A 16,491-nucleotide genomic window follows, 5' to 3' on the forward strand; every position below is an offset into this window, starting at 1 on the left:
GAATAATATGACTGGCAGGTCCATGTTTCAAACACATTCAATTTATATCGTAACTGAGAATAAGCAGCAGGGGAAGCAACTTGATGGATTGCTGGAGGCTGTGGCTGCCCTTTCTCTTGGAACATGTCTCTGTCACTTGCTAAATAGGTGCACCATCTGGTGGTAATTTTGGACTCCCACTTGTTCTTAAATTTCCAAATAGCAGCGGCGGCATGTATGCCTGTGGTTGCAGCATTTCCTTGCCACTATCTGCCTGAAAGTCATTGGTTAAGACAACTTTTGGAGGTACTAATGGTGAATGAGTACCAAGGATAGCCAGAATGTTCGATGAAGGGCATGTTTGAATGTCTGTTGTGTGGGGTAAGTAGGTATGCCTTTAGTAAAGGTCCAAATGCTCCCCTGAGAAACTTATGTGGGGAGGAGGATAAATTTCAGAGGCAGAAACCAAAATTAGACATTAGCAGGCTTGATCCCTAATTAGGGAGTCTAAGCTGGCAGGATAGTCAACAAGGACCTCCAGACGGTCGTGCAGTGAAATTAAGATCCAAATCACCCTCTGGAAGTGCTTCTCTCTCTCTCTCTTCATTGACCGTACAAGGAATACAGGCTGACTAGGTTCCTATCTTAGGCATCTCATTCAAATGCCTGGACCTATGTGATATGAATTTGGGCCAAAGGAAAGAAGTGAGGAAGGGACTCCCCGTTTTTCTGCCTCTGTTGTCTGAAGCCCTTTAGTTCAGCAACAGAGGCAGAAACCATTGCTACCTCTTGTGTCATTCCCCTCTGAACCTGCAAGATTGCATTGACCCTGCCAGATGGGACGTTGCCTGGAGATCTTTCCTGAACAGCATAGTGGGAGGCTGAGTCAGACAGAAAAGAAGTTTTCACATTGTCATACGGAAATGAGTGAACAGGTTATCATCCTATATGCTATCATCCATGAGTAAGCTTAGTTTGTTTTCGTAACTTGAACAAAGTCTGCAGTCTCCAGTAATTTGTCTTTTTAACTATCGTCATCAAAGCCTACCCGTGTTTGTTGAGCTACTATCTGGAGACTTATCTGCCCGCCCAGTGTGCAGTGTACCTATTGGCTTCCTGGAGTGAGAACGGTCTATTTAAAGACATCTCAGCCATCCGAGTCTACTTTTTACGCCAATATTGCCTAAGTCTTAGGAAACCTTTCTTTCACAGTCCCCGTTAATCTGAGATTGACCCAGTGTACCTTGGAGAGATTGTCATAGATAGGAACTGGTTACACCTATGGCTAAAGGTTGCCTGCTGGATCCACTTAAAATCCTAAGGCCAAATCTGATGAGAATTGGATAGGTTTGGCACTTCCTACTAGTTGAAGGATCATCCCTCAGCTTGACCTCGCATGCTCGCATTCGCTGTGACTTCTGTATTCTGCACACCACTTGGGCATGCACTGAAAGTGAAGCACTGTCAAACTCTCTTTTACTTTAATAAGAGTTAAAACATGGGTTTTAAAGTTAAGCATGTGCTGAGTAAACAGAACACAACTTACATGCTTAGCTAATTTGAAGCCTGAGAGAACAGCTAGCTTTAGCACTACCAGGCTAAGTTCATCTTTTCAAGCCTCCAAACAATAGATGATACAGTCCTCTTTCTTTCTTATTAATTTGACTCTTATATCTCTAATAATATTGTTAGACTTCATAGTTAAAAGCATACAATATGCCAGTAAGAAATAAACTGTGGTCACGGGCAATTGACTCTGGTGCTAAAAAGCCATGCATGATGCTCATGAAAGAAATTTTCTCAATTAGAAAATAATACATTTGTCAAATGTAGTATTTGGAATGTGCCACTGCTTCCTTAGAAAAAGGAATTGCTTGTGACTAGAGGCAGGACGGCAAACTGCATGGATCAGCGATCTAAGCATGAATGCTAACATATTTGTTAGCAAACCAAAATGTACTGATCAACAATTGCTGTGTCTTTTGTAATGTCTGTAAATGCCTCTCTGTGTGCTTCCAGCTTTTCAATTTAGGAACAGAAAGTATCCCCAGGAACAGAAGAGGACAGGGAGGGATGCTACTACACATGTAACCGGGAGGTCTAATGTTATGTTTAGTCTGTCCTGCTTGGTGTGGAGGTTGGATTAGATGACCGGACCGATCATCTGTAATTCTACTTACTGTAATTCTGTAATTCTGTAAAGATGCTTTAACAGCATAGTCACCACACTAGTAAAGCTCAAGGAATCTTCAAAGTCATTAGAACCTGAGGTTATTTACAGGGTGTTATACCAACATATTAACTGTTATCCTGCACTTTTATTTTACGTAAAGAACTTTTCTTATAGTGACAAGACTTGCCATAGCCTGCCTGTTTGCGTAGTTGTTTTGTAAGTAAAAAATGAAACGTTGTATAGTTGATTTCCATTTCATCAATTAGTTTCTAGATGAGTCCCTGCTGTGAAATTCAGCTCTAAGATCATACTCAACTGCCAGGGACATTTATAGTGGCTGTAATATCCTGGCTCTGGTGAAAGCAGTGGCAAAATCTCTACTGACTGAAATAGGACCAGAATTTGGTTCCTGCGATTTTGGATTACATCCAGCACTAGACTTTACTTACTTTTAAATGTTACTTATTTTCCTAAGTGTGTATTACATTCTAAGTCATTGACCAATAGGACTGGGACACTAGAAATAACTAATTCACTCAGCATGCTATGGATCATTTGTAGCCAGCAATTTTATTACATATTGACATGAGAAAATGACATTAAGGAACATTAACGTTCCAAGCCAGGCACTTGAAAGCAAGGAAATGCCAGACTTAATGTTGCTGTGTGAAGTTAGCCCTGTTGTGTCCGAATTATGGTATAGTATGTAATTAAATAATAGTCTAGAATTTGCATACTATCTTCTCCACAGGACCTCTGACTCACTCATCCCGAGACAGACCAGTAACATGGAAAATTTTATCCTGAACAGCTAAAGACAAACTTAAATGCAACTGAAAATGAGGGTTTTATGTGGGCCAATGTTGAGCATGCCAGGATCAAAGAGTTACAGGTCATTACAGACTCTGCCTGTAAGGCCACGTTACACATAACAGCAAGCATTTTCCACTACAGCTCATTAGACTTTTATCAGGATGATCGCGGAATACCAGAACCATAACTACCCACCCCCCTCCAAAAAATACTACTTTTCCATATCGACAATTAGAAGGAACTATTCCATTTAATAAAACACAAGTCCATTTTGTTTTGAACCATTGAAACGAAGTATTAACCTGCATCCCCAGGCTAGTGCATTGTCCTTTGAGAGGGTAATGCCCTCTTTTTTTAGGCTGCGGTCCAAGGCCACAGGAAGGCAGTATGTTATACTAAGTAATGTCCCTTATCAAACTGTGTGATGTGCTATGGAATCATTTAACTTAGAATAGATGTGGAAGGATGAGAAAACAAAGCTCATGAGATACAGAGAGTCTGAGTTTCCCAAATTACAATTCCCTTCATCAATGCAAATTAATCCTGAACTAATGTAAAATGAAGTGCACTAATAAACCAGAATGACGTTGTTTGGAGTCAGGTATATCACTGCATTTTAGTCTGAAAAGGTCAACAGAAAAACATCTGTTCCAAGAAAAACTTTACTTTTGTATGTTAAATGGAATAAAATCAAAGTTTTAAAAGTTAGCGCTGCCCTCAGGATGGAAATTCCAGATTTCTTTCAGGTTAACATCTACCACTTCTCATCCAGCTGCAAGCCATGCGGAGTTCATGAAGTAATTGTATTAATATATTAGTGCTGTATTTAGAATAAGGATATCTGCCTTTTAAAGCAAGCATTCTGCCAAAGAGGTAAATATTTAAATAGCAACAATAATATTTTAATTTAAGAGAACTTATTCTTTTCTCAAAGTCATGGCCCTTGAGGGAGAAAAAAAACAATTGAGTTACAGTTGAGCTAGACAGTAGTACCTTACAAAAAGATAGCAGAGAATATAAATTTCAGAATATAAAAATTATATATTAATGGTTGAAAATGATTATATTTGCTACAGATAATGTATGCTAGACAAATTTTGTTTATAGGGAGACAAAAGGAGAGATGATAAAAATTAATGTAGCAAAAGGACATTGTTTCTAGTAAAGTCAAATAACAGGTACTGCTGGCAATTCATAATTTATAAATGGTACTGTCTGTTTCCATGTTATCTTTTCATCTGTGGTTTGCAGGGAGTTTTGAAAGCTTTAATTAAGACTTCCTGGGCCATTATGGGGTGCTAAGGAAATTGTTAAAGCCCAGAGAAGTTATCCCCCACAAATGTTTACATTGATTAAGCTGGGAAACCTCCATTTTGGAGTGTCCCTTTTCAGATTCTTGATGACCTTCAGAACTGCAGGACTTACACCATCCACTGGACACACACACTTCTGCAGAAAGCAAAACTATTCAGCCCCTTGGAATGATTAGGAAAAAGAGTCTCAGGATGAACAGCCAAAATACCACTGACCCGTGATATATGGACAGTCTTCCAAAAAAAAAAAAAAAAAAGTCATCCAAGCCACACAAAAGGTAAGTGGCAAAACCATACCCAGAATCTATAAATTTTAATATTTAGAATTAAGATGCTTCCTAAAAGAAGGCTATGTCTACCCATTTGGTTTAACGCTAGTATCACACATTTTCCGTTTTCTCAAAGCAATCGTGAGACATTGCCTTTAATTTATTATGAAATAACGCATGACTGCGTTCAGAATTAGGAGGAGATTGAACCTACTCCTCTCATAATAGGCTATATCTTTAATAAGATGGGACTTTCTTAGAATGTAAACATTTTTATCTTTTTTTTTAAAGCCTCCAAATGACAGAAGCCTATTGAAATTAAGAGGTCTCTGAACCTACCACTCTCATAACAGGTTGTCTCCTCAGTAAAAATAATAGCAATTCTTAGCACAGTAGTTGTTTCATAACTTTTGTCACCAACGCTTTCCAATACCAGCTGCGGTCAGCTGAGAGGTTTCCTTTCTTATTCAGGTTTGGATTACCTTCTTGTTGTGCTGCTTCTGACAGTAAAACATTTATCCACCCTTTTACAGTCAGAAAGTATGAACTGTTTGAATCTGCTCTTTAATTTCCTGCAGAGACGATAATTCAAAATACAACAGCCCTCTCATTTACCTTACCTTATAACAGCTAGACTCTCACAGCTTTACTCGCCTTTTTAGCTCTCCCATCAAAGTGAATTACACTGTGAAAACTGTGCTAATACCTTATGGTAAGTTTTCCGGTAAGTACAAAGCGTACAATTTTCATACCTTATACTAACTTACTGCCTAAAGGGTGATTTATGTAAGTATGCAGCTCTTTAGGTGCAATAGCCCAGCTCTGGTCCAGCATGGTCTTTCGGTCTTTGTAGTGCACCTTAATGGATCATCATTGACATAACTGAAATCATTCTGCAATAATAATACACGTAAAATACATCTAATAAGTTAGTACTTAAATACTAGATATCCTTAAGATTAAAGATATTTTTGTTCCTCCTTCTAGCAACATCATGTTAGTTGTGAAGAGGAATGCACTGTCTCAGACATTTAAGAGATGGCTTTGCAATGAGTATTTGAGACAGTCCGATATATTCTTCCTAAAAAATGAGCAGACTGAGTTGCTCCTCATGTTCTGTATTTTCTTCTCTTTAACGGCTGCCTCTGCCTGCCTACCTATCAGTTACCCAGCTGATATGGGTTGTATCTCACTATGCATGTCTCACTATTTCTTTTAATTCAGCTTAATAATGAGAAACAGCTCTGCCTCTAAATAACCAAGGATTATTCATCTTGTAGTACACCGTTGTGCTTCTGTTAATAACTATACTTGCATAAGCTACAGCTCATTAAATTTGCCATGGTATTTATACCATCCACTAATTTAACTAAACGCAGTATTGCAAACGTAGTGGCTCAACGTGTCAGTTTGTAAAATAGTTGTCAGCAATCATTCCAAGGTAGCCATGTCCATAAAAAAGGACCAGTTTGTACCGGTCTTATGTGGTCTTCCATAGGTTGTGCGTAAGTCTCAGCACAGATTGCAGCTGATTGAGTACATCCTGTGTACCTCTCTCCTGCCATCGCAAATAGCCTGCTTCAGTAGGAGTGGAAAGCTGATGCCATCCCCTGAGGAGCCACCGCTCGCGCTGAAATCCTTTTTATCGTATCCTAGCACCAACTCAGCCATCCAGCTCGAATCAGTGAAAACAAGTTTCTTTGTGATCGTTTGCTTGAACGCTAATAGGACATTGTAATGTGGGGCCATGCTCTCTGACAATAGCAAAAGTCCAAAAATCTTTCCACATTAGGCCCAGAGGCCACTGTGCAATTGAGGTTCACAATAACTGACAAATGCCTAAACCAATCATAGCACCTACTGCTATGACAAAGATAATTACTGCCTTTCCGTTGGTAAAGGGTCTACCCTGCTCTGTATCACATTTAAAATAATCTAATTCTAACTCATTTTTCCCCCTCCAAATTGTTTCCAGCTGTATGATTCCTCTCTTTCCCCCATATTGTTTTCATTGGATCTAACGCAAGTCCGTAAAGATAGATTTTCTCATAATAAATACACAGATGTTAAAATAATAAACTTAGAGTCAACCTGATATATTAATATTATTAAGCATAAATAAATATACAACTCACAATGTAAATCGATTGAAAATAGGAAAATGAGAATATAAAGTAGCCAAGAGAAAGAAATGGCAGGAGGAAGGACAGGCAAATAGGGAGAAGTGTACTTACTTTAGGCAAACTATCTGGATTCATTTATGATTCTCTTCATTGATTTGCTGATAGCATTATAACACAAGTATGGCTGTAAAGCATTCCTAAGAATGCCGCCTGTCTTCATGTATTGGAAGTTTTCTGCTTGTACTGAAAGTCAAGCCTTCCGAGTTGGCCAACTCATACCGTACTAGACGCTACTATGCTAGATTAATATATCTGCCTGGATGTGAATTTCCATTTTTGGAGAACAATGGTTCTCTCTACTCCTCCCATTTTTGGTAGGAAGTTTTTATGAACATTTGGCATCTCAGTTAAACCACCATCATAGCCCAGAATAAAAATGACTAGATTCATATGTGAATCTGAATCCAAATTTAATTAAACCTATATATGGCCTGAACCAAGAATAATTTACTGACTGACACCCCCACGGCATGTGTGATAAAATGCCAGCCATTTCTCCATCATGCCATCACTTACATATCGTTCAAGAGAATATTCTCTTTAGGCCTGCAGCTAGAACATGGGGATCCAATGTGGGTTTAGCTATCTGTTTCCAGTGTAAATATACGAATTACCACTTTATTTATGAATATCATTCCCTCAGAAGTTGTTCCCCTCCCTTCCTTAATCTTCCATTTGAAATTATGCTTATCTTCTTAGCTGTCTTGTGCTTTTATGTGCATGAGTGAATGTGTGTGTATAAACATGATATTCTACTTTATTTTCTGACAGTGTTTCTCAAAATAGTTTGTAAGGTCGTCTTTAACTGTGAGTTAATAAAATCCATGCACCAATTACAGTAGCCCTTAAAACTGTGGTTTTCTCTCCCATCCCTCCCCTTTTCTCTCTGAAGTGTGGAACAAAATTTGAGCAAATGTATCGTGATGGAAAGATTCTTAAAATATTGCTCTTCTCTTAAACCACTCACTCCAAGTAAGGGTTTACCTCCGTGCAGAAGCATCCTTTCAGGATGTCAGAATCCATAACAAGGTCAGAGATTTGCAGACCTTCAGCACTCTCTTGTTTTGTGCCCAGTAATTTGTTGATTTTTCCCTGTCAGGTTTCTATCTCCATGATTTGAGTTATTTTTCCCTACACTATGTCTGAAAAGTTATCTTTGAGACATCCTGAAGTACGTGAAGTACCGTCATCTGAACACCACTAAAGCTGATCATTTTCCCTGGCATGAGTCTGACAGAGGAGGCATCTACAGATTACTTTGGGTATCTTGTCAGTTCTACTTTTCAAATACACTTTTATCTTCTATACTTCATTTTTGCCCTGGATTCAACACTGCCAAGAGCAGTCTGTTCTTGAGCGCTTCAGTCTGGAGAATTGCAGAGGAAACGGTCAGTGCACAAATGATTAGCCAGGATAACGCACTTCCAAACTCGAATAGATTTCACTTTTGTTGTTGACTCTGACTCTGTGTTTCCAAGGCTGCGCTGGCTACTTATTTGCGGCCAAGGAGTTATTTGCTTTCAACTGTTATTAATGATCCATACATTTTAGAGGTACTGTTACAAGAGATTGCTCCAACTATCAGTTTGGGTAATTGAGACCAGTCCTCAGCTCTGAAGCTCTTTTGCATCAATAACCTGCGTGGACCAGAGTCTATACATATCCAAATCAGGAGCCTTGCTTGAACAAGTAAGTAGGACATTAATCTTTCAATGGTGGGTATCAAATATATAATACTAATGGATACATGATTAACCGATTTGTGAAATCATTGGTTAAAGAAGGTGTCTTGGGGCAAGAGGAGTGAGTGGAGAGTGCAAAAGTGCCTTTATGTGAGAAGCTAGTGTGAGCACTAGAGATTGGTGCAGCCAGGTGTCAAATACAAGTGCGTACAGGGACAGGGTGAGTAAAGCGAGTGTAGTAGTGACACTTTTCTTTGGGGGCAGCATGACTATGGAAATGTTCCCAGCTATAAATACACAAAAAAAACCTACACACAATGCTCAGCTAATTCATCCCATGCCACATCCTTTGTTCATGCTACTAATTTGGATCTCTCTATCACTTTTTATCTCTGGCTGCTATTAATCTTTCACACAAATATGAATGCCCTGTGTACAACATGATTGCTACAGCTGTTATTTTGTCCTCTGAACAAACTATTAGCATTGTTTTTAATACAGACCCCATGTATTAAATGGATGATAGAGCACCCATTCACTGAAGTACCTCTTAGAGCTCAGGTCTAATTCAGCATAGCTAACTTGTGGGGAATTCCTCTGCATAGTGGGATCCTGGAAGACATGAGGCTAGACAATTGGTTTTGTGTCACACCTTCTGGTTGCTTCTTGGTTGTGGCTACAAGATATGCACACTTGGACCACACTGGCATGCAAGAGGTGGCAGATTGCATCTGATGCGCAGCTATTGGAAGGGAAGAACCACAAGTTGGGTGAGTTTGGGGTTTTTCAGGGCGGGGGGGGGGGGGGGGGAGAGGAGGTGGGAGGAAGGTGTTGCATTGAGGTATACTTTAGAGTACTCCTAAACCTTCACTAGTCAGTGGCAGTGGTAGAGCCTTGCCCCAATAGCTAAAGAAGGGTCCTCTCTACAACGTGAATAACTTGCCTTGATTATTCATCTCCCTAAGAGGTTCTGAGAAGAAGCTAGATGAGCTTTCCCTTGGGGGAAGTGAATAACAACAGCAATCAAAATACTGCCTTTCCTTTTCTTTAGTCTTAATCCTTTCTTCATTCTGCTCAGCCAGAACCAAATGTCTGGTTTAATGTTTCTATATCTGTCAGATACAGATGTGTTTTGTTACACATGTGAATACTTATGCTTACAAGTTTTTGAACCTTTTAAATATTATATTTTAACTTTGTCCCTTTTTTCACTTTTTTTTTTTCCCCCACCAGTTTAACACCACTATTTCCTAAACCCTGTCCTTTCCCCAGATACTGACCACATCGCCTCTGGGTGCTACTCCACTAATAAAACAAATAAAGATATGTGGATTATGGAAGCCTTTATAGACCTACGTGGAAATCATCTGGCTCAGCTGGCAGGGGTCATGCAGACTTTTTCCATGGGTTATAGTCTGTGTGGTTTCACACCCAACAAATGTCAAAGGAAAACTCAGCTGCAATTGCCAAGTTTTGTCTGTGTTTGGGTTAAGTCATAAAAGAACTCACCAAATTCCACATCAGTCGTTTCAGAATTGCAAGAAACCACCCAGGTTCAGTGAAGAGATCAAGAATCTGGTGAAAATTTTGGCAAACGTCACCAGAACAATGGCTCAAGGAAACCCTGGTTTTTGAGCCTTCTATAACGTGACCATCCTGATAGCTGGTCTGTCCTTATGCCAAATAATTATTGTTCCTTGTGACTCTTATGTTGTATAGAAATACTCAGAGTGAACATACAAGCATGACTCTCTAGTGTTCTTTAGGCATTCGACTTTGCTCACTTGCAAGGTTTCTGAGGACGAAAGGACTGCCTCAGCAGTGAAGAGGGTTGTTGCTCATGAGTATGAGCATGGATGGAGCTGATGAGGTTTCAGAAGATTCTCAGCTTAAAGAGGAAAACAGGAGTGGTGAAAACCTTTTCACCAAAAAGTTTAGCAGTGGTCCACAATGGTCCAGCACTGCGGAGTGTATCGCTTTTCAAGAGCGTAAATGATCTCCTGGAAGTCAGGAGGACTTGCTTTCCTAATGGTTAGGGCATATTTACAGGCTTTGGCGGATCAAGACAACGAAGCATAAAAAAGCACAATCGTAGCATGCTTGGCACTGATACATTTTCTGGCAGCAACATCAGTTTGGTTTTCAACTGAAGACAGACAAGCATAAAATCAACCAAGGAGGACCAGACCTGTGTTTCTAATAGCCAAGACAGGTGACTACATTTTTTTTTTAATTATTCATTTAAGTTGAAGATAAAAGTCAAATGTTAGGTTATTTCCTGTATATGGTGTCTTGAGGATGCTTAATGCCTTCTACTTACAGTCGTTTTACGAAATAAAAATTGGGCAAGAAGCGTTCTCTATACAGAATTAGAAATATCTTAAGGGAAATGTGGAAAGAAACACTGGCAAGCAAAACTGAGTGGCTAGTAAATTCCTGACCACCAGCTTTTCAGCCTCAAAATCAAATTGTAACAAACCTCTTTCTGAAGTTCAAAATGTTCAGAATTTTCTTTTGCCATTAGATTGGAGCAGGGGGGATGGGATTATTATTAGTTCTAGCCCTCTCCACTTCTGTGATTCGGTATGGAGTAATGGTTGCAGACTGTAAAATGGATTCTCTGCTGGGCTAACTCAGTTCCTCTGATGTCAATGGACTTACTCAATTACATCAGTTTACAGCTAAGCTACTCTGTCCTTAAAATGCCCCGACTTCAGTCAGACTCTCAGACTTGCGTATTCTTTGAAAAAATACTCAGTTCAGGCATTATCTTAAGCATGCCTCAGCTTTTAACATTCATTTCGCAGCTATGTTAGAAAAAAATCACAGCCTTGATCTCCAGTAACAGCCAAAGTACCGTGTAAGCTGTTTCCTCTTTGCACAAATGGGATGAAATGTTATGCCATCTTTTCATGCATTTTTAAAGAGCGCTTACGTCTGACTACGTTCAACTGTGCTGCAGGCACAAGACTCACCTGAACCATTGAATTCAAGAAAGAAGTGTCCCCCAAAGAAGAATCTGGTGCAATATGAAGATATTGCAGCTCCGTGGAGGAAACTGGATTGTATCACTCTGAGTATCTTTGTGAGAGCCGCACAGCACAAAATGGTATTCCAACACTGAACAGCATACAGCGTGGATAAGGGTAAGTGGGGGAGAGGGAGAAGGCTGGGAATGGGGTCAGAATACTGAGCCAGGTGATGAGGAAAATAATGTTCTCTGTGCTGGAAAAAAATTGCATAATCTTCCCTATGAAATAATATAGGACATGAGGTAAGTAGAAAGTGATCATTTAACTTCTGCCAGGTAAAAGTTTGTCAGGCCAAGTTCCTGTATTATTTTCTTGGAATATTTCCCCACCTCAAATCATTTGTAGTATTTTCTTTACAATATGATAGTAATGCTACAATGGAAACATATCACTGCTTTTGATTGCAAGGCCAATGATGGGTGCACTATGCTTATCTCAGGTAGTTGGGACTCTCCCACTACTTAAGCTTTTGGGGAGTCTGGAGGTTTTTTGTAGCTGATCTTAGTTCTGTTTTGACAGGCCATAACATGCACCACACTTCTTATGGCAGCCCCTCACATTATAATAGAGTGTGATGGCTTTGTCCTTAGGTGCCTGTGCAGGCATCTAAATCGTTACTGGGTATGAAACTGCACAGATATGAAAGACGTCAACTGGAAATCACTAAAGATTTCTTGTCTCTTGCAAAACATTATTCAGTGAGTGAAAAGATAAAATAAAGACCGCTGTTCTGGGAGCATCACTGTTTGACTCCAGCAGGCAAATACCAGAGGGATATAGACCTTTGCAGGACCACAGTAAGACAGCTAAAAGACAACACAGCCCCCATGCAACATTTTAGCACTGATGAGAGACTCCCTTACCTACTCGAAGCTCTTGTCCGAAGACCGTTTTCTCCCCCAGCGCAGAGCAATTCCACCTCCCGTACCGGAACTGGTACTGGCATTCATTGATTCCCATTTGTGCCCCTTCTCCGATCACAATGATGGCATCGGGGCGGCTCTGGCAGATGGCTCGTTGTCGAGGGGCCAAGCCTGGGATTTTGTTGCAGATTATATTAGCTCCTAAAGCCACCACAGATGACAAAGCTCTGAAGAAAAGTGGAAAGACGCATTAGAATTGAATTGAGACCATTAACTGCATTTGCTGCGCACTGCTGTGTGGCAGGCAAGGCACTGGACAAACAGGGAAGGGCTGGAAGTTTGGTTCCTGTAATTATGCAGACTTATCCCAACCTCTCTGGTCTGGCAAATGGGTTTGGAAATCCTGCAGTAATGCCTGGTTTGGTTTGTGCCAGGAACACCACACGGACAGGCTCTCTCCTGGAATTTTTGGCACTTCGGCTTCCAGTCCTACACGCAGCCATGAACTAACGAGATGTGGAAAGCAAGCAGTGTTTAAAAGCAGAAAATAAGGGATAATTGAGGTCTGCGAATCTCTGAAGCTCAGGTCTGCTTTAAATTGGCTTACTTAGATTCAGGCTCAGCATTTTAATTACTGCAGCCAGTTCATCCATCCTTCATTTGAAACCACTGAGCGCAATGTAGAAAATGACTCTACCAACCCTCTTGCCCATTATTACGCTCAGAGTACTGAGCAATTAATGGAAGTTCACTAGCATAACACTACTTTCAGACATGGCAAATATCATGGAGGACATATAAGTGTTCCTTAATATGTGTCATCCAAACCAGAAACATTTGTAGTTCTCATTCTTCAAGTATATTTTCAGAAATTATAAAGCTTGTATTTAACTTGCACCTGCCATATGTTTCTAGTTTAGAGCATTTATTTATTTCATTTTTCAGCTCACTTTTCAACAGCTTTAGGGGCTCATTTTTGAACATCTTTACGGGTGATGTTTTAAGTAGTACTATTTTGGGGAAAAAAGACAATATGGCTACACGTTTAGTAATGCCTCAGGTCATATATACCCAGTACCACACAGGGATGCTTGAACTGCCTCTGAGTGAGCTAGCAAAAGCAGAGAGAGCGATACAGGTGCATTAGCAAAACAGGACTTGCCCAGCACAGTGCTGCGGGCTTGAGGCGTGCTGCTCCATAATGATGCCTGTGGATGCAATTTCTCATCCTTGCCTGATCCTTGTTGGCTGCAGTGAAGTAGCTCCACAAACCCACTCCTTGCTTTAGCTTGTCCCAAACTGGATATTGAAATGTATGGGTAGTTGCATTTTCCCAGCAAATGCTGTTGTTGACTGCCTCTGTAATGTAGGTGTAAAGATGCTTTCCCAGCTCATGCTGCAGCGCTTGGGTTTAACTCAAGTTTCCCAATAAGAGAAGTTGCCATATGTATAGGTTAATAAAAGAATAACAAGTAAGTTCCCTGTTACCTTTCTCTCCATCTTGAATGTTCACTTAAGCCACTAATGTTAATGTTAAAAATTTCCCACTGAAAATGCTGTTTTTCGAAAATGCTGACTGAACAAATTTGAAGCGTTTTATAAGAATGTATCGACTTCATCTCAAAGGTAACTGAAAAAATACAGAAATCTTGCATTTCAACAAAATCAGAGTGTTTCATTTTGCCATTTCAATAAACTGCAATAAAGCCGGAGCAAAAAGGGTGAAACCAAGAACTCTTCCCTGGTCAAAATGAAATACCAGTTTTACTGTGGAATGGAAATTCCATGATGATTCACTCTCCTTTAATAGGTATTTGTGCATCTTTTCCAAAGCTAACAATCTATGAAAAATTTACCAATTCTATTTTTTTATTTATGGTTTGAGGTTTTATTGATATAGAGACAAGGTATTGCAAACACAGAGCATGCATGCCATGTGGTACTTCCTATTAAACAAAAATAAGAACAAAATGTAGTTGCAGCTCTGACCACTCACAGTGGTCGGAATATGAGTGCTCAGACCTCTAGCTTTAATTCATATTCCTCTGGGTACTGAGGAACAGAGTTGGAGTATAAACTGGAACCAGTGAGTCGCCAAGATGCATGCAGGTTATGAGCTAAGATTTTGCTTTTGGCCCACCTTTACTTAAATAACAGTATAAAATATTTAAATGATGATGTCTTTAAATCAGGACTTTCCAAGAGATATGATAAAGTTCAAAAAACCGTTATGAATTTGATGCAGAGATAATGAAACTCTGTGACCTGTACAATGGTACATTAGGTGGTAACTGCTGGCTTCAAAGTATATTGAAAATCATAGGGAAAATTATCAATATTTGATTTTTAAAAAAATCGGACTCTTGTCAATACTGAAAAGTATGCATGTTGTTTTCTTTCATAGTTTGTGGAGCTTTTGTCTCTTTGACTCAGGGACCCTCCACCAAATGTGGGATGTACGTTCTCAAAATGTTGCAGTAGAGAGCGAAGAGGAGAAAAATGTTTCCTTTATAGCTGGTGCATCGTATTCACAAATATACACTCTTTGATCACTTTAAAATGCTAGGATCCTTTTTTGAGTCATGTTAGTACCGAGGTCTGCTCCTTTTATCTTTTTCAAGCGATGATGAGGGAAAGATGCTTTGTACAGGGTATGAGTGTATCCAAACCACATAATATCCTACAGCATTACACCTTTTAATAGAGAAGAGTTGGATGCCCTTCTCGGTGACTAAGAAAACATTACAGTTTGAATTCTCAGCAGTGGTTTTTTGAACTGCAGTAATGCAGTTACACTCTCTACATGATGAATTACAAACAGACTGCAGAAGATTTCACAGCGCATATTTACAGGGAGGCAGTGGAGAGGGCAACTTGCAAATGCAGTTGTGCTCTGAAAGTGAAACGCCCTGTTGTAAATGACGTTGTCGGATCCCATGCTTATTTGTCCTAATGATTCCCAAGCAAATTCACGGGGCTTACAAGGAAAAGGAGGTTTTTAACTGCTAGCTCTGCAAATTCATCCCAGGACTTGAACGTCAAGCTGTGTTCTTCAGGCTCGCGTATCACTACCACCAGAAATAAAACTTCTCTTCCCAGTACTGTTCCCTCCTCCTCCTTGCCATCAGTTTTACCCTTGCAATCTGATGGATTTCAAATGATGCAGGAGCAGCCCTCCCACATTTAGTTGACAGCATGGTCAATAAACGCAGGTGTAACCTGAAGAAGATGGGATTGCGTGGGACTCTGTAATTACAATTTAGTCAACAGTTTCTCTGATTGAGGGAGTCCGAAAGGACTTTGCATTACATGTGTCAGGATGTTTCTACATAAACACAGAAAATGAGAAAAGGGATGAATTTTTACAGTCCTTTTTCAGAGCAGCCAGGGCTCCCTGGCAGCAAAACCCCAGGCTCTGTCAGCGACTCAGCATATGGAGCAGCTCTCCAGGCTGTGTCCCTTCACTAACCAGTGCCCTCCTGGAGGCTTTGACTGCATCCCTGGGATGGAGCAAGCTCCCAGGCCTGCTGCAGTTGTATGAGTGAGCCTGTGGGACCACCCCAGCTCCAGCCTTGCAGCAGAGGATCCCTTTGCAGTGCACTGCTTCAGTCACTGACCCGTCTAGAAAAGTTAAGCCTGAAGGGATCTAGGTTTGGGTCCTCAGGAGTGGGCATGCACAAGTGTTCATAACTTGAGGCAATGTTCTGCTGGTGCACACAAGAAGCGGTATCCAAGTCTAGTCCACTGGGTGCTAGATCGTCAGTGACTTGCCGAGGCCATGTTTAGCTCAAGTGGTGGCTGTCTGTCATTAGCCGGAAACAGGATTGTGTGAGTTTTTCTTTTCTTAAGCAACCAGTTTGAGATAGCTTTTAGATGCCTTTTTTTTTTTTCCAAAAAGTGCTGAGCCCCAGCAGTTCCCGCTAACTATATCTTAAGTTGGACAGCAAACACTTGTGACTTACAAAACAAAGGAAAACAGGGAAGAGTTGGCTACAATATTTATCCCACATATAATTTTCAGTTTGCTTATTTCTTCCATGCACATTGCTACTGTCTAATAATTGGGTTAAAGAGCGTATTCTTTGGTCTCCCATTGTTTTTCCAGCAAGCCTTGGTCAAAGTATTTTAATACAGCAGGTGAGTTAGTTTATTCATCCATAAAACAAGTGCGATCATATCTGCCT

General features: G+C 40.2%; 1 protein-coding gene and 1 long non-coding RNA gene across 4 annotated transcripts in view; one reads left to right on the top strand and one right to left on the bottom strand.

Moving 5' to 3' along the window:
* The window catches only part of LOC104146623 (uncharacterized), a 101,416-nt gene that overhangs the window by 38,219 nt on the left and 46,706 nt on the right, over window positions 1-16,491 (top strand). The window contains exons 9-13 of the long non-coding RNA XR_011142514.1: window positions 4,358-4,556; window positions 5,210-8,419; window positions 9,018-9,182; window positions 9,646-10,624; window positions 11,375-11,558. This is a non-coding gene — a long non-coding RNA (uncharacterized lncRNA). The remainder of the gene's footprint in view (window positions 1-4,357; window positions 4,557-5,209; window positions 8,420-9,017; window positions 9,183-9,645; window positions 10,625-11,374; window positions 11,559-16,491) is intronic.
* WNT7B (Wnt family member 7B) overlaps window positions 1-16,491 on the bottom strand; it is a 92,032-nt gene that overhangs the window by 30,930 nt on the left and 44,611 nt on the right. For all 3 annotated transcript variants that reach the window (XM_009678730.2, XM_068952203.1, XM_009678731.2), the window contains exon 2: window positions 12,308-12,534. In XM_009678730.2, coding sequence (XP_009677025.1) covers window positions 12,308-12,534 — 227 coding nt within the window. The remainder of the gene's footprint in view (window positions 1-12,307; window positions 12,535-16,491) is intronic.

Source organism: Struthio camelus, chromosome 1, assembly GCF_040807025.1.
Source record: "Struthio camelus isolate bStrCam1 chromosome 1, bStrCam1.hap1, whole genome shotgun sequence".
Lineage (NCBI taxonomy): Eukaryota > Metazoa > Chordata > Aves > Struthioniformes > Struthionidae > Struthio > Struthio camelus.